The sequence below is a fragment of the Lissotriton helveticus genome, chromosome 9 (genome assembly GCF_964261635.1).
Source record: "Lissotriton helveticus chromosome 9, aLisHel1.1, whole genome shotgun sequence".
In the NCBI taxonomy this organism is placed as follows: Eukaryota; Metazoa; Chordata; class Amphibia; order Caudata; family Salamandridae; genus Lissotriton; species Lissotriton helveticus.
In genome coordinates this window covers 65,253,765-65,280,353 of record NC_136070.1, presented here as the reverse complement: position 1 = coordinate 65,280,353, position 26,589 = coordinate 65,253,765, and the positions used below count along the sequence as shown (strand labels likewise).

The window sequence follows — 26,589 nt, the reverse complement described above, 5'->3', positions numbered from 1 at the left end:
GTGGTTTTAAACGCAGTTGGTAGATGTGTCTCCCATTGGCTTTTCATGAAAGCTGCTTTAAAAAATGTTATACTCAAATTATATCTGTTTGTACATTGGCACATCTAGCTGGAATGGGATCTGGGTAGCTGCAACAGTGCGGACTCAGCAGTTGGGATCCGACACTGGTCTATAGGTAGTTTACCGGAGGTCCCTTATGCTGAAAATATCTAAATGTAAGTTATGGCATTATACCATTCCTGCGAGATATTGTGCATATCAATTTCAACGAAGGAGTTATTTAGCCATCATTAGCATTTTAAGTGGAAGGCAGTGACACCGACGTATTTTTTCTATGCCCGTAAACCACGTGCATTGATACAATGAATAAATGGAGTGTTTTAATGGCGCTCGCCAAGTTTGAAAAAGGATGATCTTGCAGCCGAAATGCGTTACTTGGCGAGCTGTTTAATTTGAATAAAGGAATAACAAAAGATTCTGCTCTAAATCTCAATGCACCAGAAATGTTGCTGAAGAGTTTAATGCCTTGAAGGCAATGACTTTTCCAAAAGCAGAGTCGCTCACATTTGGGAACTGCAGCAATGGTATATGATGTACTTTATATGTGAAGTCCTTGCCAGGACTGAAAGGGTCTAAACAAAACATGGTAAGAACTGCGGAAGAGTAGAGGCATCCTCTTTCATGACATGCTCAAGCTGTACACAAGCATAACAACAAACTGAACGTGAAATATTTCCTAGCATTAAGAAAACCATGAAGGTCTGGAACAGCTGACAAAAGAGACAAGCTGAGCACCTCTAGGTTCGGGTGCAGTATTCTCCAGAGGAAGATGTGCAACAAATTCCTTTGATAGGAAACTCTACCCAGAAGTAATAGATTACAGGGATCAACCTTCTGCCTTCGATCGGTGCAGTTCCATATATCTGAAAAAATCTGTTAAGTACAATTATTTCTACTCCCAGTGAAAGAATTCACAAAAAGAGGATATAGCGAAGCCCTCCAAGCAAAACAGACACGAATTACCTTCTAATGTAGGAAATGAAATCTGAATGAATCCATAAGTCAGTGACTAGTAGCAGGAGTGTGCAATAAAACAGGTGGGCCAGTGAGCATAAAACCTTCCTTGCTGTGTCCTTTCCGAGCACATCCAAGAACGGTGAGGTGGGAAAGTGCAGTAGGCAAATTGGGACATAGTATTGGCACTAAGAGGGTTGCACATGTTACCATGCAAGATTTCTGACTTAAGCCAGCGCAAAAAGATTGCCTCCTCAGCAAGGGGCCAGGAGGACTGCAGTGCTGACAGGGATATACTTTAAGGTATCACAAGGAAAAGGACTTAATTGCTTTTTTCCTCATCTTCAAGTTTACATTCTGCTGCCTAATTAAACAAGCCCTGTGCACCCGAGAGTGGCGAGGAGCGGTAGAACAAAAACAAGCATTGGGCGCGAAATGAAATACATATATTTTTTTTAAACGCGAGTTGTGCGCATGTGCGCGCGTGACGAAAAAAAGTGCTGTGCACGGCGCACACGTGCTTGTGCGCGTGAGGGTAAGCTGATCGCTGCTTTGGAAGCACTTTCAAAAGCGGCTTCTAAATGTCTTGGCCAGATCAGCGCATGCGCTGGATCAGGCCGAGACCTAAAAAGTGGTAAATCGAAAGAATTCAATAATTTCGAATCCCTAGTAAATACTGAACACTTTCCACACCATTATTATTTTTTTAAGTTGAAGTTTCCGTCAGTACAGAAGGGGACTAATCCAATGCAACAAGGCCACGGTGCTGCACCTAAAAGAGCCCTCTTACCACAAATGCTAGTCAATATCACTCACCTCTCAGCAGGAAGGGTACAACACAGTCATTTTCTGGGGTGGCTGGGAGGCTAAACACTCTACAGCACAGTGAGCAAATGTCCCAGATTTGAGCATACTCAGGGAACTTAGCGTGCATCAAGAAAGTAATCATGCATTTGTAGAGCTAAAACGAAGACATCCAAGTGACCTGCAGAGAACAGCAAAGACTAAATCTGGCTCAGCAGTTAGAACTACCGGCCTTGGAACCTGGAGACCAGCATCATTTGATACAGGGCAAATCCCTTTGTCTGCATGTACCTAAACACTTTAATGTGTGGTAAACAACATTTATCACAAAACTTTTTACCCGCAGGGAATTGCAACGCGGTCGTTACAACGACCACGTTTTAATTCTGCATACCATTACTCCGCAAAGTCGGAAAAACAACTTGCTGAAGGGGGAGAAGGTGTTGGATTTAAAATCCAACACCTTCCCTAATGTCCGCACAGACTGGAGTTGGAATAGTAAATTAGACTATTCCAACATCCAGCGCCCCCCTCCGCAAGTCGTTGTTACGACTTGGGGGGTAATGGTATACGGAATTACAATGCGGTCGTTGTAACAACCGTGTTGTAATTCCCTGCGGGGAAAAAGACTGCGGGATAATGAGGCATATTTGTAATGTGTGAATTGTATTTCTGCTATCCTAACTTGATATGCACTATCTAAGAAGGTTTCCACTTGCCCACTCCCAATGTAATATGCAGCACTCTTGCTGCTTCTTTGATAGGCTTGTGCTATATCAATACATATACACAAATACATACACACAGGTACTAGTAAATTGTTCCCAAATTTAGACTCATGGACCGAGATTAGTGAAGATTTTTTTTTTTTAAATAAGGAAAGTATAGTATATGTCTCACAACAGAATCCTATTAGTAATGATATCTCAACATAGAAAATCAAGCACCACTATATAAAACCAGTAACATAAAAGTCAATTGCTTCAGACAAGAAAAAAATAAAAATTAAGTTGACAAAGTGAGGAGAGATGGTTGAGTTGCCAAGTCTTATGATGATAGACCGAGTTAACTTCTCAATCAGAGGTTTCCCAAATGAGGAATTCGAAAACTTTTCAGATCTTTATGAATGATTAGGATTCAATCTCCTGCCACAGCATACACAAAATGCAATAAAATGTAATTTCTCTACTAATACAATACACCCGGCTACTAAATTAATTTCTTTTATCGTACCATTTTAGCACTTTGTATTAAAGACAAACTGACATTTTACATCCTTAATTCTTTTCGCCAATGAGCCATGGATTACAGATGCTTGTAACATTTTGTCTACATTTCCATTTGTTTTCTATCAATTGTAACTAAAAGAAGTCATAATCCAGTTAATGGACAAAGAGGCTACATCAGAGCGCGACTGCTGAGAAGTCATTAAGTGGATGAAGCCAGGGAAGCAAAGTACTAGCCACAATATCCCAAACTGCTCAAAAGTATGCAGTGACAGAAATGTGAAAATCTGAGATTTTATTGGTGTTGTGGCTGTTTTGCCCTCACACTGGTCACTTAGACAGAAGAGCCTCCCGTGGAATGCACAGGGGTGCAACAGGCTTGTATTTGGTACCCAAGGGAGGTGGGGTGAAAGGACTTGCCTCACTGAAACACCTGAATACAAAGGTAGACAGGAAATAAGGACTACCAGGTCCTTCAATGCTGCTCATTTTGCTGCCTCCTGCCTATTTACCGGCGCCACAAGGTCTCCAGCTTTACTTTTGCTTTCTTAGTTCTATTATATCCTAGTTTCCCCCAGACCTTTTGAACTTATCTTCTTTGTAGTCACTCCATTTTTCAGCTCAGCCTGAAATGTATGCACCAGCAACACTTCCTTGCTTACAGTGCAAAATATTTCAAGATCGGAAGGGTGATTCACGCAACAAATTTAAATAAAAACCCGAAGGCTTCTGCCTAACATTGGTGCACAAGTATTCTTTTTTGGGCATTTACAAGAAGCACGCCCAAAAATATCTGCAAATCGTGGATTTACATGCGTGCTCCTACATTTACTCCTGCATAACAGACTATATCTGCAGGAGTATTGTACAATTGCGGGCCGACTTATGCCCCTTTCTTCCTCCACGTGGAACCCATTCCCCTCACTTCCACCCTCTGAAACACAGGGGTGTCCGAGCCACTCTTTTATCCCGCACACATAAGCTCCCTCTGAGAGATGACGCAACAACCTCTCGCAATGCTTGTTAACACACGCACAGTTTCTACTATCTGACTGTTCTGGTAGGACAAACCCCAATTCCTACTGCTAAACCCAAGACTTCTAGGACTGGCAGTTTTCCAGGATAGAAAGACAGATTTCAGAGGAAAATCCACAAATCTCATCTTGTGATTCACGAGTAAGGAATTATGACCACAGATTCAACTTTTGCAACTTGCAGTAATGACCAGAAAAGGCTTTGTGAACTGGGTCCACAGCCTCCCTTGAAATTAATTCAGAGGGCAGTTTTAGGACGAGCCATTTCTCTTACAGAGGCAGCTTCAAGCACAACACAGATTACTCTGGTTTCCTATAAAATACAGAACTACCATTACCGTCACGAAGAAGCTGTATGTTATATATATATTTCTAAAGCGCAACAGATACCCGAAGGTGTCCTGGCGCTGGCTACGACCCTCTGAGCACAGATTATTATGGAGATACTACACGTTAAACAGCCAAGTCATTAGTCCCTTCCTAAATGCCATGAGGTCAGTGGCAGTTCTAAGCTGGAAGGGAAGTTAATTTCAGGCCCTTGCGGCACAGGTGATACATTTTCGCCCTCCCCATGTGGCTTTTTTTAATGTGGGGTACGGTCACCATCTTAGCTCCTAGGGAGCGGAGAGTACTTTTAGGAGTGTACCATTGAAACAGCTGCTTCAGATCTTCTGGTCCTATGATTTGGAAAGCCCTGAAAACAGTGCATAAGGATTTAAAAAAGCACCTGTTTTCTGACTGGTAGCCAATTAAGTCTTTTGATTTCCTTAGAAACTGAAACAAATTTTGGTGTGCCGATAGTCTTGCTGCCGCGTTTTGCAAAAGTTGTAGTTTATTTAGATATCGTTCTTGAATGTTCAGGTAGAGGCCGTTGCGATAGTCCAACCTTGATAAAATAAGAGATGTAACAACTGTACGTTGACTGTCCTCCGGCAGAAACGGCATCATTTTCTTGATCATTCTAAGAGAATGAAAGGTGGCTGAGGCAACGGCATCTGATCACCAAGATCACCAAAGTTTAGTTTGTCATCAACTATAACTCCCAGGTTCTTATCAGGTTTATGGAGAGTGCCTAATTCTTCCGGCCACCGATCGGGGGTCCAAAAGTTGGCATGGTTTCCAATAATGATGAACTCAGTTTTGCCTGAGTTAGGCTTCACTGGGTCATCCACATCTTGACAGCTTCCATACAGTGATGAAACCTTACTCTTTCCTGGCTCATGTCCTGGCAGCAGAGACACAACAATTTGTGTGTCATCCCATAGGAAGTAAGATAAAAGCCGAAGGATCTAATCAAGGCGGCCAAGGTCGATACGTAGACATTAAAAAGAGTAGGGCTGAAACAAAAACAACAAGCATTTACAATGCAACGGTCTCGCCTTTGCAAAAGTTAGCGCTTTTGGCATTGTAAATGACAAATGTTTTATTTATGTGTTGGTTTTGGAAACAGATAAATAAATGGCATTGTCATGAGCAGTAGAGAGTGAGTAGTAGAGAGTGAGTAGTAGAGAGAGTAGTAGAGAGTAATAGTGAGTAGTAGAGAGAGTAGTAGTGAGTAGTAGAGAGTGAGTAGAGAGTAGTAAGTGAGTAGTAGAGTGTGTAGTAGAGAGTAGTGAGTGTGTAGTAGAGAGTAGTGAGTGTGTAGTAGAGACTAGTGAGTGTGTAGTAGAGAGTGTGTAGTAGAGAGTGTGTAGTAGAGAGTGTGTAGTAGAGAGTGAGCAGTAGAGACTAGTGAGTGTGTAGTAGAGTGGTGAGTGTGTAGTAGAGTGGTGAGTGTGTAGTAGAGTGTGTAGTAGAGTGTGTAGGAGAATGTGTAGTAGGGAGTGTAGTAGAGTGTGTAGTAGAGAGTGTGTAGTAGAGAGTAGTGAGTGTGTAGTAGAGAGTGTGTAATACAGAATGTGAAGTAGAGAGATTGAAGTAGAGAGATTGAAGTAGAGAGATTGAAGTAGAGAGATTGAAGTAGAGAGATTGAAGTAGAGAGATTGAAGTAGAGAGATTGAAGTAGAGAGATTGAAGTAGAGAGATTGAGGTAGAGAGATTGAATTAGAGAGATTGAGGTAGAGAGATTGAAGTAGAGAGTGTGGAGTAGAGAGTGTGGAGTAGAGAGTGGAGAGTCTGTAGTAGAGTGTAGTAGAGTAGTAGAGAATGTGTAGTAGAGTAGTAGAGAGTAGTAGAGGGTGTGTAGTAGAGTGTGTAGTAGAGCGTGTGTGTAGCAGAGTGTGTAGTAGAGTGTAGTAGAGTGTGTAGTGTAGAGTGTGTAGTAGAGAGTGTGTAGTAGAGAGTGTGTAATGTAGAGTATGTAATGTAGAGTGTGTAATGTAGAGTGTGTAATGTAGAGTGTGTAATGTAGAGTGTGTAGTAGAGTGTGTAGTAGAGTGTGTAGTAGAGTGTGTAGTAGAGTGTGTAGTAGAGTGTGTAGTAGAGTGTGTAGTAGAGAGTGTAGTAAGTAGTGACTGTAGTAGATAGTGTGTAGTAGAGAGTGTCTAGTATAGAGTGTGTCGAAGAGAGTAGTGGCTGTAGTAGTGAGTGTGTAGTGAGTGTGTAGTAGAGTGTGTAGTAGAGAGTAGTGACTGTAGTAGAGAGTGTGTAGTAGTGTGTAGTAGAGAGTAGTGACTGTAGTAGAGTGTGTAGTACAGTGTGTAGTAGAGAGTTGTGACTGTAGTAGATAGTGTGTAGTAGAGAGTGTCTAGTATAGAGTGTGTCGAAGAGAGTAGTGGCTGTAGTAGTGAGTGTGTAGTGAGTGTGTAGTAGAGAGTAGTGACTGTAGTAGAGAGTGGGTAGTAGTGTGTAGTAGAGAGTAGTGACTGTAGTAGAGTGTGTAGTACAGTGTGTAGTAGAGAGTAGCGACTGTAGTAGAGAGTGTGTAGTAGAGTGTGTAGTAGAGAGTGTGTAGTAGAGTGTGTAGTAGAGAGTAGAGTGCGTAGCAGAGAGTAGTGACTGTAGTAGAGAGTGTGTAGTAGAGTGTGTAGTAGAGAGTGTGTAGTAGAGTGTAGTAGAGAGTAGAGTGCGTAGCAGAGAGTAGTGACTGTAGTAGAGAGTGTGTAGCAGAATGTGTAGTAGAGAGTAGTGACTGTAGTAGGGAGTGTGTAGTAGAGAGTAGTGACTGTAGTAGAGAGTGTGTAGTAGAGAGTGTGTAGTAGAGAGTGTGCAGTGATTTGAGTTTTACATCAAATTAAAAACGGGAACGGAACAAACTCATCCTATACATTATTGTGGTAGGTGCCCACGCATATAGGGTTAAATGATGCGTTAGATGCCACAGGTCCCACCAACACGCTTCCTTTATGATAGGAGAATGCCCAACATCGCGGAGATTTGCTCTCTGCTCTTCCCGGATATTTGTATTTTCAAATGTATAATGTTATCCTGCTAAACGAAGACGATGCTCAAACTATAAAAGAAGAGGGTTTCACAGATATGTTAGTCCTTCCGGGCAAACGAAATGACCCAAAGAAAGATCAAGTGACAGTTTAGAGCTCCAAGTGAGTCTTAATAAAATCAGTGTCTGGAACGCATAGCATCAAAAAACGAGCGGGGCATCAAACTGCAGTGTCATTCAATCAAAGCTTCAAGGCTTCTGAGCGCTAGCCGAGAATTATTTTTTGTGAAGCACTAATCACTGTGGAAGGTGCCCCTGCTATCCCAGATGTGAGAAGTCAGTCTGATATGAAAATAAGCAGTATTTGGAATGAATGTATTTGGCAGGGGGAAGGTGGGGCGGCGCAAGACCGTACTGACGAGTGAACAGGAGCCATTTTGTACCGAGTGATTCTGCCTGTGTGCATGTAGACAAACCAGGCAGCAGCATGAGCATGTGATTCGGTAAAATAACAAGCATTTACAATGCAATGGTTTTGCCTTTGTTAAAGTTAGAGCTATTGGCATTGCTCTTGACACTCTGAAGCTCCACTCTGCACTCTGAAGCTCCACTCTGCACTCTGAAGCTCCACTCTGAAGCTCCACTCTGAAGCTCCACTCTGAAGCTCCACTCTGAAGCTCCACTCTGAAGCTCCACTCTGAAGCTCCACTCTCCACTCTGAATCTCCACTCTGAATCTCCACTCTCCACTCTGAAGCTCCACTCTGAAGCTCCACTCTGCACTCTGAAGCTCCACTCTGCACTCTGAAGCTCCACTCTGCACTCTGAAGCTCCACTCTGAAGCTCCACTCTGAAGCTCCACTCTGAAGCTCCACTCTGAAGCTCCACTCTGAAGCTCCACTCTGAAGCTCCACTCTGAAGCTCCACTCTGAAGCTCCACTCTGCACTCTGAAGCTCCACTCTGAAGCTCCACTCTGAAGCTCCACTCTGAAGCTCCACTCTGAAGCTCCACTCTGAAGCTCCACTCTGAAGCTCCACTCTGAAGCTCCACTCTGAAGCTCCACTCTGAAGCTGCACTCTGAAGCTCCACTCTGAAGCTCCACTCTGAAGCTCCACTCTGAAGCTCCACTCTGAAGCTCCACTCTGAAGCTCCACTCTGAAGCTCCACTCTGAAGCTCCACTCTGAAGCTCCACTCTGAAGCTCCACTCTGAAGCTCCACTCTGAAGCTCCACTCTGAAGCTCCACTCTGAAGCTCCACTCTGAAGCTCCACTCTGAAGCTCCACTCTGAAGCTCCACTCTGAAGCTCCACTCTGAAGCTCCACTCTGAAGCTCCACTCTGAAGCTCCACTCTGAAGCTCCACTCTGAAGCTCCACTCTGAAGCTCCACTCTGCACTCTGAAGCTCCACTCGGAAGCTCCACTCTGAAGCTCTACTCGGAAGCTCCACTCGGAAGCTCCACTCGGAAGCTCCACTCGGAAGCTCCACTCGGAAGCTCCACTCGGAAGCTCCACTCGGAAGGGGCAAAGATCGGAGCATCACGGAACTAAAACAAATATAAACAAGGCAGTGAGTGCAGCACCGCCTTAGCAGTGGGATAGCAGCCTTGATAACATCGGAGCAGCCCCTGCGCCCGGCCTCAAAACAATAAAGGCAACTCTAGAATGCAGATTTACCTGTATCCCGCAAGTGATGTACGCAGATGGGAAAGAAACAAATAGCAACCTTGGAGAGCTGGCGGGGCAGGCAAACACAGCATCGGGAGACGCAATATAAATAAAATAACAGCTAGTATCAAATTATACAAAAGCCCAACGTAACGAATTGCTCAAAAAAGTCAAACATCATGTGTACATGAAGACGCAATATAAATTAAAAAAAAAAAACAGCCACCAACAGATTAAAGAAAAGCCCCTCCATAGCGGATCGGTAAATAAACTCCAAACGCATCTGTTTATGCAGCATCACACAACCATCGGGAGACGCAATATAAATAAAATAACAGCTAGTATCAAATTATACAAAAGCCCAACGTAACGAATTGCTCAAAAAAGTCAAACATCATGTGTACATGAAGACGCAATATAAATTAAAAAAAAAAACAGCCACCAACAGATTAAAGAAAAGCCCCTCCATAGCGGATCGGTAAATAAACTCCAAACGCATCTGTTTATGCAGCATCACACAACCCACATGCCCGTAATATTAAACAAACAAGTGATAGCCGCAAACCTTATCATTTAAATTAGTTAAAAAGCCGTTGTCCGAGCACCCGTGAATTGCCTGAGAGCTGGGGTACAAGCCTTCGCCAATGCAGAACGGGCACAGAGAGGCAGCCTGCTGTGGCGGAGCGCAAAATGATGCCCCCCCTGCAGAATGCGAAGAGGCCCCGAGGCTCTTGAGTATAAAGCATGCCTCGCAGATATGTAATGAGCTTGGGCTGAATAGGATCCCCCCGAAAGGCTGCAGGGTTTCTGCATGTTAGCCCCTAAAGAGCGGTAACATTATTAAAGCCGGTTTATGAGGTAATGGACAAAGTAAATGACTTCAACTAAAAAGGGTGTAAAAAAGGGCCGTGTCTTGATTTCGAGTGCTCGATCGGTTTATGAATTATGTGATGACTCGGTTCAGATATGGGGTCCAGGATCAGTACATATCCAAACGCCTTACGCTATCGGCTTGGATAGAAAGTATTGTAACCAAACTCGAGGGGACTTCAGAAGTACAGTGCCATAAAATTCAGCCATCAATGTTTAAAACTAAATAAAAAGGTAGCGTCCCAAAAAAATAAATAAATAAATAGCGCCTTCGGGTAAAGTCCGCGCTATATAAAAATGCATAAATAACTAACTAAATACATACCGCAAATCACTGCCGTCACTCTGCCGGCCTGCGACCAGGAAGTCAGGCAGGCCGGCGCGTCAACAGGAAACAGGAAGTAGGAGGGCGGGAGCCTACCCCGCCTCCCACGGAAGAGCCGCGATTGGACGGAGCCGCCGTGTTTGGAGCACCGGAGCAGGCAGGAGCCTACCCTGCGCCCCGGTGCAGAAGGAGGTAAGAAGAGTCCTGCTGCCGGGCCCTGCAGCTGAGGAGAGCCGCCGCACGAAGGAAGCCGGTGAGTGCGTTGCTGAGCGGGGAAGGGGGAGGCGGGGGGCGCGGGGAAGGGGGAGGCGGGGGGCGCGGGGAAGGGGGGGGCGCGGGGAAAGCATGTGCGGGCGGGCGGGCTTTGTATGTATGTGTGCGTGCGTGTGACTGTGGGGGAGGGGGGTGTGTGTGTGTGAGCGAGTGTCTGTGTGCCTGTATGTGTGTGCCTGCGTGTGCATGCGCTCGCCTGTGTGTGCGTGCGTGCGTGCATGCAGAGGGGTGGGGGCTGCCTGCCTGCGTCTGTAAAAGCAAGGGCTGTGAGTTACTCTGCGCATGCGCGGGGGCAAGCCTGTTCATTCCAAGCCAGCCTCAGCCAGCCTCGGGAAAAACGAAAGTAATAAAAAAGCGAAACTGACACTGCCACTGCAGACAATGCTGCGCGCTCCCGAGGTGAAATCCGGCACTGAAAACGCTCGTAACACTTTGGTGTCCACTCTCCTAAAAACGGATCACATTAGTTGTCGAGCTGACAGCATTCATGCTTCGCATGAATGCTAACGTCAGCTCGACCTAAAAATGAAAGAGTCGGTAAGACAGCAGTAACTGTAGCTTGTAGGAGTGTGGCGGTTATTAGTCATGGTGTTACTGTAACAGCAGCAATGTGCGGTGCAATCGGAAGTGACCTTGATGAATAGGGCGCTGACATTTATTTATTTACAAATTAAGCACTACTAAGTTGCCTCACTTCACTAGGAGACCGTTTCCCGGGCAGGGGGAAGTCCTTTCACAGAGGTGCTACAAGTCTGTGGATCTTACCTGAACGCGGAGGCTCGCGGATATCCCAAATCAGGACCCGCCCATCATCCGACGAACTGGCGAAGACATTGTCATTCACAGGGCTGACGGAGAGCCCGTACACAGCATCCTCGTGTGTGAACACATCCGCCGTCTGGTCGCTAGCGGGCACCGGGAGACAAGAGAAAGAAAAAATGTATTTCCATGCATTGGTTTCTCACTTGTGATAGTAAACAGGCATATGACGGCAACACATTAAACCAATAGGACATTCTGTGAATACCAGGGGCTACTAACGTTACCTCTAATCAAGTCTAGACTCGCTCAATTTTCCTAATTTAACAAAACTGTTAATAAGCAGAGCAAGCGTTGGTGGAAATAAATTGCCAACCCCCAACCATCAACCCAAAAAGAGCCATGGAAACGCTACCAAAATAATCGTTTTTTGGTAGAATCCTGTCCTGAGGAGGTCTTACAAAAATGCTGGTTGTTTCTAACATTCCATTTCTGCATTAGATGATAGATGGAGTGATGGCGCCCCCTTCTTTAGAAGTTTAGATAAACTATTAAAAAACAAAACTGAACATGCACAGAATAAGTGTAATTCTAATTTATACCAGATTTTTGTTAAACTTTAATACTGCAATAAAGGAAGAAGACGAGTGCTCCAGGGGCCAAGTATGACCAATGCTCAATGAAGCCCCCCTTTATGGGGGTTTTGGGGGATGGGCATTACCCAGGCACAGCATAAAGGAAGTTAATCTAGAGCTGGCAGAATCATACAATCGACGGCTTTAATGGTTGGCAATGGTCAGGCGAGCTGACCTATAAGGAGTGCGAGATAAGGAAACAAGAGGGTGTTGCCCCTTTAATAGACGCCTGCTGGCCCACTATACAACACTTCTTGTAAATGTTAAATACGGAACAAATAACAACTTGACCCTTTTAAACATGCAGTCTAAAAAGAGGGAGATCAGCATATACAAAACCAATGACTTCACGTACCTTTCGATGTCATGCAGAATCACTTGCTCGTCATTTCCTAAAGGGAGAGAATAAAGACATTTAGTAGGGTCACTCTTCTGGACGGTGGGTACACCTTTGATGAACCAGGTATGCAAATGAGATGTGTGGTGCAGCAGCCAGTGCAGCTGACTTCGGAGCACAGGGTTCACGGTTCGATCCCCGGCTGCAGCTCAGCTCAGCACCATGTGACTCTGGGCAATAGCTCACTTGACTTCCACGAAGGCCCCCAGTGCCTTGAGACCCGTAAGGTTAAGTAGATCACGCTTTACAATAGGGATTTACAATTTTACAATGAGAGAGCGCAGTCCAGGGCCGGACTGGGAACCAAAACCGGCCCTGGCAAATTGCGCCCCCCGCCCCCCCTCCCCCGGGCGTTGGGGGTGCCTCCGAGCTCTTTGCCAGGGCTGGTTTTCGGCCGATTTTTTTACAGGGCCGAATTTGCAGCTATGCTGCAAAATAGGCCCTGTCACAAAATCGGCCCCCAGCGGCCCAAAACCGGCCCCCACCCATGCGGCGCACCGGGGGATTGCCCGGTGCCCGCTACGGCCAGTCTGGCCCTGGTGCAGTCCTACCTAGTGACAATGGGCCCACCCACCAAGCCTACCTTTAAGAAGCGTACTCCTCCTAGGAAAGCCATGACCATTAAGCAATAAATGCAATAAGTTTCCTCTATGTGTCGAGTTTATGTCACAAAAATCCACTGCACTGCTCTGCTGGCAGAGATGTGCAAAACCTGTAGATTTACACCAGCGCTGCGCATCGAGGCATGGGTAGAGGTTCTCAATCTGCATGAATATCTACAGCCAAAATGTAAATTTTCCCATGAGCTCCCCCCTCCCCCCACCGATAACCACGTTAAATGATTAAATATTGGAGGTTCCTTTCCCCTCTATGTATTGCACATTTACCCCTCCTTTTGCAGGTATCTGTGCACATCCAGAGTTGGAAATGCCACAGAAAACATTTGTAAACACAGGGGCGGCTCCGTCGCCCCACTGCTCTCAGAGCAGGAAAAAATAAAATGATAATAACATGGTTATAATTTTATTTTTCGCAGGTTTAAGGCTGGCTTAGGTCGGGGACGGGCTGGGCTGGTGGCACAGGGGGAGGAGTGGTTTGCACACTCCAAGTACACATGACGGTTTGGCCGGCTGTCTTGGGACGGCCAAACAGTTTCTCACCAGGCTGTAATACATAGCCTGGGGCCTGGTGAGGAACATGCCCAGACTCCCAATGCCTGTCTGATCGCCAAACCACGGTGCTCAGACCAATCACAACGCTGCATTACAGCATTGTGATTGGCTTAGGGTAGCCTGGGTGCTTCCTGCTTCCGGGACTCGCTGGAGAAGGAGGCACGACGGTGGAGAGACGGTCACAGCAGCTGTGAGGAGATAAGTGGTGTTCTTTTTGTATTTTTTTCCGTTTTTGAACAGAAAAGTCCTTGAAGTAGGTACCCATAGGTGAAACTCCTTAAATCCTAATTTTGCAAAACAGATTTGCTTCTTATAAATGCAAACCCATCTTTTTATGCAACTTAGTGACTCCCATTTCTGACACTTAGACATGCAAAGTGCTTGTGAATTAAACTACATTAATTGCTAAAAACATACTTTATTTTATCAAATCACCCAATCTGGTTATCCATTTTGTCAAATCTGAACACCAAAGACTCCTTGCCTCCATCAGCCCCCTCCATACTGTAAGGCTTCTCTCTTAATGTTCATTCTGACCCTGTGCAAACAGCGCACATCTCATGTGCCTCCTCCTCAACACCGGATCCCTTCTCAAACATGCCATCAATGTCTCGGAACTCATACACAAACTCTCTCCAGACCGCCTATTCCTCACAGAAACCTGGCTTAACCTATCATTGGCCCCGGACACAGCAGCGGCCACCTACCCGGGTACAAAATTAAGAGACAAGATAGAGCCAACGAACCAGGAGGCGACATAGCCATCATCTAGTTGAGGAAAATGAAATTTTGCCTGACCAAGATGCCCCCTATGTGTACCCTATGATTACATGTATGTGCATGTCACCCATGCATATTTCTCTCAGTGGCCTGAATCACAAGGCCTCTGCAATCATGTCCTGCATTAGGATGCCAGTCTTTAAGTCTCCCATGTAAGAAATATCAAGTTAGCAAGTTAGGCCCATGTATTTGCATTCTGCACTTTTAAATAAGTCACGACAAACCCTTTTTGTGGTTCATTCTGAACCACCAGTCCCTGAATTAATGTTTTCATAACTTCTGACACACTGAAGGATGTAGTTACGTATCTCTGACCTCGCATGCTTCTAGCTCAGCCGAAAGAAACCCAGCGAGGTCTGCCAAGACAGTATATTTTGCTTAACAGTTATCTGCATGCCCGGTGAAAAAGGTAAACAGAACCCGTCTGCTGAGATATGGCCCAGCTTTTCTCTGTTTAAATGTCTCTGTTTAAATGAAATTAAAGTACTTGCATCTGTGAAAAGCTCACAGCCCCATGTAATGAACGAAGAAATATATGCTTTTTCTGATTCTTAGCGATGAATAACCTTTTCTTCAGATAATACATCCCAGACTCAAGATATCAAGGTATCAGATAGTACCAGATGTGCTGGTCGCCCTGACACTGAAGGCTTCTCTACTAGACTTAAAGTCAGCTCTCCTCCCAGTTACACGTCAATTGCACGTCATGCTCAAATTGCGTGCACAAGTAGGGCAAAGTTCCAGCTGGTCATGCAAACTCCTCCTCTGTGTACCACCCACCTATGACACCTACCTATCACCTACCTATGACTCATAAAGTGTACACCCACATGTACGCCCACATGCTCTTATCTGTTTTTTTCTCTGCTCTGCGTTCCTTCCTACGCCCTATGTACAAGACAAAATGTATATATGTTGTTCATTGTTATTAAATGTTAGAAGACCCTTCCTGAACCTCAGTGGTGATGGAACAGATTCTCCCTTAACTCGAGTTATTGGAATAAAGCCCTTTTAACTTGGACACCACGGACTCTCTGCCTCTCATTTGATACATGCTAATTGTTAAAGCCTAGAAATTATGCCAGGGTAATTATTTTATTTACCACATTAATTTGGCGCCCGACCAGGACTATCCCTTTCCCCACGCGCCGGCGGCGTAGGTCCAGCCTTTGCCCCCTTCCACAGCCGTGACGGACTTTAAAGTGTACACGCCATCGGGATTTCCCGCTACTCCCTCAGGCCCAGGAGGAGGACGGACTGCGACCAGGCGTCCACACGAGGCGGTGAGGATCGCGGATCATCCCATCCAGAGCCCAACCCGTGAGAGAGCAAGGTCCGAGGTCTCCAGAGGTCCACCTGTTCCGAGGCGCATGCGTAGAAGTCCGAGGCCTTCAAGTTTCAAGTCCTGCTTCCCGGTGAGTACCACTATGGGGAATGCCTAAAGTTTCAAGACGGGTTCATTTTATATGAAAACGGTCAAGACGGATCCACGGTTAAACGTGGAAACGGTAAAGACGGGTTCACGTTATTCGTGAAAACGGTCAAGACGTGTCTCATTTTTGAGACCGGTATGGTTGTACTGTATTCCAGTGCATAAAGTTTTTCAAGTACATGTTTAGCTCTCTGTATCAGTTTAGGTTGTAACTGTTTTAGTGTTTAATATTTGTTTGTGTGTGAATGATTGTTGATTGTTTCAGTCTATTTTGTGAATACTGGTTTCAAACATGCCACTGTTTTCAAAATTGCGTCAGATAGGGACCAGAAAAGGCATACTAGAAGAATCAGTTAACATCCCGCCTAGAGACACACCTGGTCATTATATGTATAATAAGCATGGATTAGACGCCATTTTGTTTTTAGATTTATGGGTAAACTATACAAAGGACCTGGAGGAAAAGTATAGATGGCCTGTCTCGGGAACATGGGATCCTGAATGCATTATGAGGGTGGAAGAAGCGCTATGGAAAAAGAAGTCAAGACCCTCTCAGAAAGATGCCATCGAATTGTGGCGCAAAGAGTCACTTAGGAGAACAGAGAAAGAATTGAATAAAGCAGATAGAACTAGACAAGCAGGGGAAAAAGCCAAAGAAAAAGAACTACGGGAGTAGGGGGAACGGGTCAAAACAGAACAGACTGATAGAGAAAGAAATGCCGTCATTACTGGTATTTATCCCGTCCTGGTTGAAGAACTAGCTAGAGTGACCACCTCAGAGAGACCCAGTAGGTCGCCACCACCTGTACCATATAGAGAACGTAGAGTAAAGCAGACGGCATCAGAGACGTTCATTTCCTCGTATCTAGACGATTCCCTTCCGGATTACGTAAATGCAGGTTTCCCTCCGCCTCCAACAGCAGGTCAGCTCCAGCAACTTCAGCAACAGCTAGTAAAAGATGACGTAGGTCCCGGGGCAGTGGGAGGGGTGCCTACTGTAGATGTAGCAATTCCACAGTGTATATATGATCCAGAACCAGGAAAGGGTTCAATGCTTGTGATTTCAATAAGACTAAGACAAGCCGTTGCATATCTAGAGACATTACCAGACATGAAAGAACACCTAGATAAAATGTACCGTTTTATTAGAACGGGGGAGGGACCAGATAGTATAGCACAAGCCATGGCACAAAGAAAGGTAGGGGTTAGGAACCATATCCTACGTTTTATTATTAACTGCCTGATCAGGGAACAAGACGAAGGAGACGGAGATGTAAAACAAGGTTTGATAGAATGGAGCGAGCACATAGATGCCGGTAGACATGATAGACAGGGACAGATAGATGCCATGTGCAAGAAAATACGAAAGGAAATAATAGAAAGAAACAGAAAAGAGTCTGAGGAGAATGGTGAGTTATCAACAGAAGAAGTAGATGAGCCAAAAGACAAAATGAATTATGTAGGAAAAGCGCGACAGTTTGACAGACCCAAATGTCTTGATTACCTTAAACAAGGGCCAGCTATAAAAGAAAGATATTCCCTTGAAAATCTGTTCCAAGCTACTGAACAAGCCCTGAAAAAACGGATAGGGAGTGAGAGACCTCCCACCTCACATGAAATTGAATTGGCCCGGTCAGCCACCCAGTGGGTGTCTAATTCTGATATATATAGCAGTGATATAGTGGCTCAGACTTTCTTAAGCCTTCCACCGAACGAACAGCGTTTGGCTGGTATTTACATGGTCCAACACTTGATAACGTTGTATGAGAGTCAATATTCTGATCCTGGTCACTTGCATAAATTATTAGACGACTTGCTTCTCGACAGATGGACAGGCCTAGGTACTGAATTAATTAATGTTATCCTGGATCAACGACATAAGTATATAGATTCTCTGACTACATGCATGCCTCCAGTCTCACACCACGGCAGAAATAACTTACACATAGACAGACAGAACCCCCTACGAGAAGTACATCCCTTCAAAGACGCAGACAATGTGTTGCAACGGGTGTATGTTTACACCCCCTTAACAAAAATAGAAATCTTAGAAATGAAAAAGATGCTGCCTTGTCATGATAAAGACCCAGGGGGGTTTCACCGAGAATTAAAAGACATCCTCCGCATAGGAGATTATACGTACGATGACATTCTGAAGTTATTGAAAGTACTGTTACCTGCAGGGATTTATGAAAAGCTTAAGGAAAAAGACTGGGAAGTGGGTGATAAAAAGTTAAGTTGGGATGCACTGGAAACAGAAGAAAAAGGCAGGCTCCCTGGAGTTGGTCTTGGGGAAAAAGCTAGAGAACTGCCTGAACTCCTGATACAAGTTTTACCGAGATTATTGATTACGAAAAAGGAAGACTGGGATGCTATTTCAGCCTGTAAACAAAAGCAAGAAGAGGACACAAGTGATTTCTATTCTAGATTTGAGAAATGTTTTTCTATTAATAGTGGCCTTAAGCCTGGTAGCGAGTCATTTCCACATCTTTTTGTGAGCAAATTAGTTGAGAATTCCTTACCACAGATCAAGAATAGAGTACTGAAGGTTGAGAGTACTTGGCAAGCAAACAGCCCTTCCCAAATGTTACAGATGCTACAATATCATCAGAACAGAATTAGAGAAGAGCAGGATCAGGAAAAGAAACGCATGAAAGAGACAAAAATGAAAGTGCTGGTTGCCCAGACGGTACCAGCAAATAAGAACAGAAATAACACGACACCTGTCAAAGGGAACTGTAATTATTGCAAACAACCAGGTCACTATGTAAATGAATGTACTGTCCTGAAACACAATATAGCTACAGGCAAGACAAAAGAACGACAATACACTCCTAGACAGAATAGCACGCCACAGAACACGCAACAGACAGTAGCGAATTATCCTCCACCACCGCCTGTTAATGCCACACCACAAATGTATCAGTACACACAGTCTGACTATCCAGAATATCAACAGTTCTCATGAAACAGCCTCGAGAGGGAAGTAGGCTTGCCCCTTATTGAGGTACCTGTAGATCAAGAGGGTCCTTATGTACATAGTCGTGTATTAGGACAAGACCGAAAATATTTGATTGACACGAGGGCGAGCAGAACTACCATCAGTCATGACGAGGTTCCAGGGGCACCTCTCTCAGGCTCACAGAATGTTTCCCTGGGATTTTCAGGAAAGCCTATTGTTAATGAAGTATCAAAACCAGTTTCCCTAGGGGTTGGTCCACTGTCACGTACCACTGACTTGCTACTTACTAAGTCATGTCCAGAAAACTTACTTGGTATGAAGACATTAAAAGATCTAGGAGCAGTTATCTGCTGCTCTCCAGAAGGAGTACGCCTGTTCTTACGTGATTTTAAAGGACATTATGTACTGACTGATTTTGACCACAGACTCAAGAATGTGCCACAGACTCTATGGGCACAAGGACCGACTGACGTAGGTTACATGGACATAACGCCACACCATGTCACACTCAAAGCAGGAGTAGTGCTTCCACGCATTAGACAATACAAGTTACCACCTGACGCCGAAACAGCCTTATTGAAATTAGTTGACGAACTTATTGCACGAGGAGTAGTGGTAGAGACTGACTTGAATGTATGTAACTCGCCTGTCATCCCTATCCTTAAACGATCTGACCCTAGTGTACTGCCAGTGTACCGACTAATTATTGACCTACGAGAATTGAACAAATGTGTAGTACCACAATATCCAGTGGTTCCAGACATTTCTTCATTACTGACTGCCTCTTCCTTGGCCTCTCTCCACTGGTTGCCTATCGGGAAGAGGATACTATTCAAAGCACTTCTCTGGTGCCATAGGATCATCCATCAAAAAGCCCCCTCATATATGTCCGACTTAGCTATACCGTACGAGCCTAATAGATCCCTCCGTTCCAAGGGAATGGGGCTGCTTAAAACATCGCTCCCTAAAAAAGCTAGGATGGGTGGTAAGTCCTTTCGCACCCTTGCTGCTAGGAAATGGAACACCCTCCCTACGCCCATCAGACTTGAAAAAAATGAGGCCTCTTTTAGGAAACTGCTGAAAACGTATCTTTTTACCCTCTAAACTGCGAGTTTTCTTGTTCTCTGCCTTTTAAGACTCTCTCTCCATAGCGCGGGGACACGCCGGGAGGCGTCACCAGGCGCTTTATAAGCCCCTTTAATAATAATAAAATATTGATTCTGAGGCCACGTTCTTCACTGTCATAGACTTAAAGAACGCTTTCTTTAGTGTTCCCATTCATCCAGATAGCCAATATCTGTTTGCATTTAGTTTAAAAGGGCGTAGCTTTGTGTTTACAAGAGCTCCTCAAGGTTTTACAGAAAGCCCTAGCATTTACAGTCAAGCATTAAAAAGACAGCTAGACAGTGTTCACATGCCTCCCAACACTACTCCACTACAGTACGTGGACGACATCCTAATTACAGCACGTTCAGAAAAAGAATGTGAAAATGCATCACTGACAGTCTTACATTTTCTGGCTGACAAGGGGCACAAGGTGTCCCCTTCCAAGTTGCAATTCTGTGAAAAGCAAGTGGTGTATCTTGGACACTTACTTTCCAAAGAGGGTAGACAACTAACACGAGAACGCATACAGTTAATTTCTAACCTTTCACAGCCCAAGACACAGAAGAAGTACGTGCATTTATTGGCCTCACTTCTTACTGTAGGCAATGGATTCCCCAGTATGCATATCTAGCCAAACCACTCATACAGTTAACTACACAGGAGGCAGCCACTCCTATTGTCCTCCCTTGGACACAAGAACACACCTTGGCATTTGAGGAATTGAAAAGAGCATTATGTCAAGCGCCAGTTTTAGCGACTCCAAGCTACAGTAAACCTTTTATGCTGTTTGTAACTGAACGGGATGGAACAGCGTTATCTGTCCTCACACAAGATCAAGCAGGAAAACACAAGCCTTGCGCTTATTTTTCTAGTACCCTAGATCCAGTGGCCCAGGCTCTGCCTGCGTGCCTGAAATCAGTTGCAGCAACAGCCCTAGCCATAAGACAAAGTGACTCGATAGTGTTGGGACACCCTCTGACAGTACAGGTTCCACATGCAGTGGAGGTTCTCTTAAACAGGACACAGACACAACATTTGACTGTAGCAAGACTGACAGGATATGAACTGACACTATTTCAACCACACATAGAGATCAGACGTTGTAATATTCTGAATCCTGCAACACTTTTGCCCTCAAGTACAGTAAATGCACCACCACATGACTGTGTGGAAGTAATGAATATAGTGACGAAACCAAGACAAGACCTGACAGATATTGCACTTCTAGGCCCAGACTTAACGCTCTATGTAGACGGATCATGCATGAGAACAAGTGCAGGAGAATTAGTAGCAGCTTATGCTGTGCCCACTGCTACTTAAGTCATAGAGACACAGAAAATAGACACACTATCAGCACAAGCAGCAGAGCTCATCGCTCTGACACAAGCCTGCATAAGAGCTAAGCACTTGAAAGTAAACATTTATACTGATTCACAATATGCCTTTGGCGTAGTTCATGATTTCGGGGTACTTTGGAGGGAGAGAGGTTTCTTGACCTCCCATGGGACCAAGATTCAGCACGGCCAGCTTATTCAAGCCCTGTTAGAAGCCATACATTTACCGACAGCCATTTCTATCCTGAAGTGCATAGCTCACACCAAAGTTACAGACACCATTTCCCAGGGTAATGACCTGGCAGACCGAACAGCTAAACTTACAGCCCAGACAGCCCAGACACCAACAGACACGACAAGGACAGAAGTACCATTACTGACAACATGTATGACAGTTAGGGATCCCACTCAAGATGTACTCGACATACAGACACATGCCACTGCAGATGAGATAAAGAAATGGACTGAACAAGGAGGGGTCCAGACTGAACAAGGTTGGATGACAAAGGGAAAAGGTACATGGTTTCTTCCAAATTCTATGGTACAAGTAATCATTAACACAGCCCATAGTCCAGCACACTTAGGAGAAAAGGCAATGCTAGACAGCTTACAGAACATTTGGTTTAACAAGCACATGCGTGCAGCAGCGAAGCAAAAAGTACGAACATGTATGATCTGTTGTCAGTTCAATCCAGGTAAAGGCATTCCGGTGGAACAAGGCGGATTTCATCCTCCTGATCACCCTTTTGAGGTCCTCCAGATGGATTATATCCAAATGAACAGATGTAGAGGTTACAAATATGTCTTGGTAATTGTGTGTGCACTATCTAGATGGACAGAAGCATATCCAGTTCCAGATTATACTGCTGTGACAACAGCCAGACAATTAGTGCGCGAGTACTTCCCCAGGTATGGATTACCTCGGGTCGTCTATTCTGATAACGGCCAGCCATTCTCCTCTGAATTAATGAAACAAGTGTCTCTTCTGTTAGGATATACTTGGAAATTCCATTGTGTAAGACACCCAGAAGCAGCAGGCCTTGTAGAAAGACATAATCAGACACTTAAGACAAAACTTGCCAAGGTCTGTGCAGAAAAAGGCGTGGATTGGATGGTAGCCTTGCCGGTTGCCCTCTTTTACATGCGTATGGTAGCACATTCCAGAACAGGCCTATCTCCTTATGAAGTAGTTTTCGGTAGACCGCCAAATATGTGGGGTACGCCTATACCAAAAAAGATAACTGATGTTGACAGTAACATGCTGACAGATTACCTGGCTTCCTTGATGTCTGCACTACTCTCTTGTCGTTCACAGGTTGCTGCCGCCTTCCCTGACAACACCCAGGTCAAGGAACACGCCATTGTCCCTGGGGATTTTATATGTGTCCGGAACTTTGATCGATCAAGCCCCCTTGAGCCACGTTGGAAGACGCCGAAGTTGGTGCTACTAACCACGAGGACCGCAGTGAAGGTGGAGGGACGCAAGGGGTGGATACACGCCCAGCATTGCAGAAAGTACTTTGGACAATCTGGAACTTTGAGAAACGATAAGGACAATACAAGCTTTGCGCCGCCTTTGCTAGAAAAAAACTCCACAGCAGGAGTATAAATCTAAGTTAAGATCTAGTAAGTCAGACGTAGTTTAATTGTCTAAGTCCACTCGGTGGTGAATCGGTTAGGCTAGATTTCTGACATGTACAAGATCACATACGAGAATAGTAAGAAAAGAAACATGAGAGAAAAATACTGCAAACTATTACGCAGTAGATGTATAGTTACTTTGATCATTCTTTTTATTCTGTGCATTGTTATAATCTGTGTCAGTTTATTACTACATGTTTTCTTTCCTCTTGCCTCACATATGCACTCATCCCTTAACAATACTGTAGAGCATACATTCAGTGACTTGCCACCTCATGAACTGTCATATCGACTTGCATTGCGTAACAATACTTTTATTCAAATGTTACACCATTCTCATCAGACCAGCAATGCGACTAATTGCTGGGTATGTGGCCAACTGCCACCTTATCAAAAGGCGAAGGGAGTTCTGCCCTTCTATCCTCTACCGTTCTCACACAATGGTTCATGTGGAGCATGGTTTGCCTTAATGACCTCAATAGATAGAAAGTACATAGCTTATCCAGGTGGCTGGCTATATGGAAACTTGAATAAAGTAATGAATGACGCATGTTTTCCAGACAAAGACGGATTTCCTCAAAGGAAGGGAACCGATCTAGAGAATGAAGAGTACGAGCAGGGAAATGCATCCGTTAATTTTATAATGTTAAATGTTCAGCCCAAGCAAAATACAGGTCCACCTTTTATTTCAGTTCTACCAGCAAAAGGTGATTTATGTGTTAATAAGGAAGGCTCAGTACATATGGGACACAGCGAGTGTAAAGTTGTAGTAGTGTTTAATGATGAAGGACTTTCTTCTTTCAAAACATCACGCCATACCTATTTCATTTGCGGTCAGACAGCCTATGTACATCTGCCCTTAGACTGGGGTGGGACTTGTTATATAGCATTCTTATTGCCACCTGTATTCTTGGCCCCATCCCATTATCATAGAGATTCACGACTAGAACATGTTAGAGTAAAGAGAGAGACAGATGCCTCAGGGATTGATCAGACTGAAACAGCTTGGGAGCAATATACAGATTTCAACAAAGGATTCTTTTTTTTCATAGGTCCCGTCCAAAACAGTAAACTGATACGCAAGTTAACAAGGACTCTTGAGGCAGTAGTGAATGTGACTGCGTCTGCCCTGGCGAACTTGACCCAGGAGCAGTCTGCCATTAGACTTGTCGTTCTTCAAAATCGCCTCGTTCTAGACGTCATCTTGGCGGATAGAGGCGGAGCTTGTAGCATGATCCGATCTAGTTGTTGCGTTTTCATCCCAAATAACGCGCCATCTGTGTATGCAGCGATAACAAGGCTCCACAAGATTGCTCATGGCATACATCAAGACCCAGGCACATGGACTTGGTCCAGTTGGCTCTGGGGTGTGATATCTGCTTGGGGATGGAAAGTGTTGTCCTTCCTAGGACTGATCCTACTTATGATATTTGGTTGCTGTCTCTGTCTGCAGTGTGGCCCAGCCATTTGCGGCCTGTGTGCAACTGCATGTGTTCCACACCCAAGTATACAAAGGGTTAAGGACGAACAAATGATGCTGTATGATCAACTATACGGTCTCATGAATATAGATGTATCCTGAAGGGTTACGTAGGGGACAAGGAGGGAATGAGGAAAATGAAATTTTGCCTGACCAAGATGCCCCCTATGTGTACCCTATGATTACATGTATGTGCATGTCACCCATGCATATTTCTCTCAGTGGCCTGAATCACAAGGCCTCTGCAATCATGTCCTGCATTAGGATGCCAGTCTTTAAGTCTCCCATGTAAGAAATATCAAGTTAGCAAGTTAGGCCCATGTATTTGCATTCTGCACTTTTAAATAAGTCACGACAAACCCTTTTTGTGGTTCATTCTGAACCACCAGTCCCTGAATTAATGTTTTCATAACTTCTGACACACTGAAGGATGTAGTTACGTATCTCTGACCTCGCATGCTTCTAGCTCAGCCGAAAGAAACCCAGCGAGGTCTGCCAAGACAGTATATTTTGCTTAACAGTTATCTGCATGCCCGGTGAAAAAGGTAAACAGAACCCGTCTGCTGAGATATGGCCCAGCTTTTCTCTGTTTAAATGTCTCTGTTTAAATGAAATTACAGTACTTGCATCTGTGAAAAGCTCACAGCCCCATGTAATGAACGAAGAAATATATGCTTTTTCTGATTCTTAGCGATGAATAACCTTTTCTTCAGATAATACATCCCCGACTCAAGATATCAAGGTATCAGATAGTACCAGATGTGCTGGTCGCCCTGACACTGAAGGCTTCTCTACTAGACTTAAAGTCAGCTCTCCTCCCAGTTACACGTCAATTGCACGTCATGCTCAAATTGCGTGCACAAGTAGGGCAAAGTTCCAGCTGGTCATGCAAACTTCTCCTCTGTGTACCACCCACCTATGACACCTACCTATCACCTACCTATGACTCATAAAGTGTACACCCACATGTACGCCCACATGCTCTTATCTGTTTTTTCTCTGCTCTGCGTTCCTTCCTACGCCCTATGTACAAGACAAAATGTATATATGTTGTTCATTGTTATTAAATGTTAGAAGACCCTTCCTGAACCTCAGTGGTGATGGAACAGATTCTCCCTTAACTCGAGTTATTGGAATAAAGCCCTTTTAACTTGGACACCACGGACTCTCTGCCTCTCATTTGATACATGCTAATTGTTAAAGCCTAGAAATTATGCCAGGGTAATTATTTTATTTACCACATAGTGCAAATAAATCTACTGCACCATTCCTCAGCGGACACCAGCAGCTGGCTGGAACACTTAGCATTCAAAATCATCATCCAGATCCCCCCAACGCTAGCAGGAGGACATTTATACCACCTCCCACCAGATCTTACTTCAGAACCTCCCTCGCGGATCGCGGTTGGATTGGCATATTCCTAATTAGTATGTTTAATTTACCTTGAAGTCTCTAGTATATGGTACAAAGTCCACAAATAGGTGTATGTTTGATGCCACTAGTGGACTGCAATACCTACTGTTCCATTCACTATAGTGGCAGTGGAGACATGGCTCCAGGCCTACACTGTAGCCTGATATGCACTGCAACCTCTCAAAATAAATCCTTCTGAAAGGGGAAAACCATCAACTATATATTTTAGTAAGTCACACCTATGTAGACCTTGTAGCCCAAAAAAGCAAGGTGCACAGATTTGAAAAGTGGGACAAGTATGACATGTAATATTACCATGTCCCTGAAGGTACAAGTGCCAAAAAGCAATTTTCGCTCTGGCAGGCCTAGCTGACCAATGCAGAAAACCAGAGTACAGATTAAAATACTTGTACTGTATTTCGGGAAAGGGAACTGCTACAAAAATCGTTCAACAATGAATTTGAATAGTTATTAAAAATCCAATTTAAAGTTGGAGTGGGAGTTCAATAAATACTAAGGAAAAGCAACTTTTCGAAAAGATGGCTGGTGGCTAACTGTGTCCGTCTCCTCCATCTCCCCCGATGGATGAGCGTCTCTGTGAGCGACTGCACAGCCTGAGAGAGCCGACGGACAGCACAGCGTGCAACTGGTGGTGGAAAGCACTGGAGATCGCGCACAAGCAGAGTACCTACTGGCAAGCAAGGAAGATTCCGACCCACCGGATGGCTTAGAGAGGTGGGAGAACCATGCAAGGGCGAGTCTCGGCAGACCCTGTTAATAACGGAGCAAACACAGGAGGTGGTCAATTGCAAGACAACAATGGGAGTCTTTTGGAGTCCAAGCAACGTGGCGGAACCTGCAAGGTCAAACAGGATGCCGGTGTAAAGAAGCAAACTGCTGCCAGACCCGGCATACAGGTAGAGGGGGCGGGGGTGGTCTGCTCAACC

General features: G+C 44.7%; 1 protein-coding gene across 1 annotated transcript in view; it reads right to left on the bottom strand.

The window, feature by feature from the left end:
- Positions 1 to 26,589, bottom strand: part of DCAF5 (DDB1 and CUL4 associated factor 5) — a 363,408-nt gene that overhangs the window by 229,199 nt on the left and 107,620 nt on the right. Inside the window, exons 3-4 of the mRNA XM_078659462.1 lie at positions 12,280 to 12,316; positions 11,296 to 11,435 (exon numbers count right to left, since the gene is read on the bottom strand). Coding sequence (XP_078515588.1) covers positions 11,296 to 11,435; positions 12,280 to 12,316 — 177 coding nt within the window. The remainder of the gene's footprint in view (positions 1 to 11,295; positions 11,436 to 12,279; positions 12,317 to 26,589) is intronic.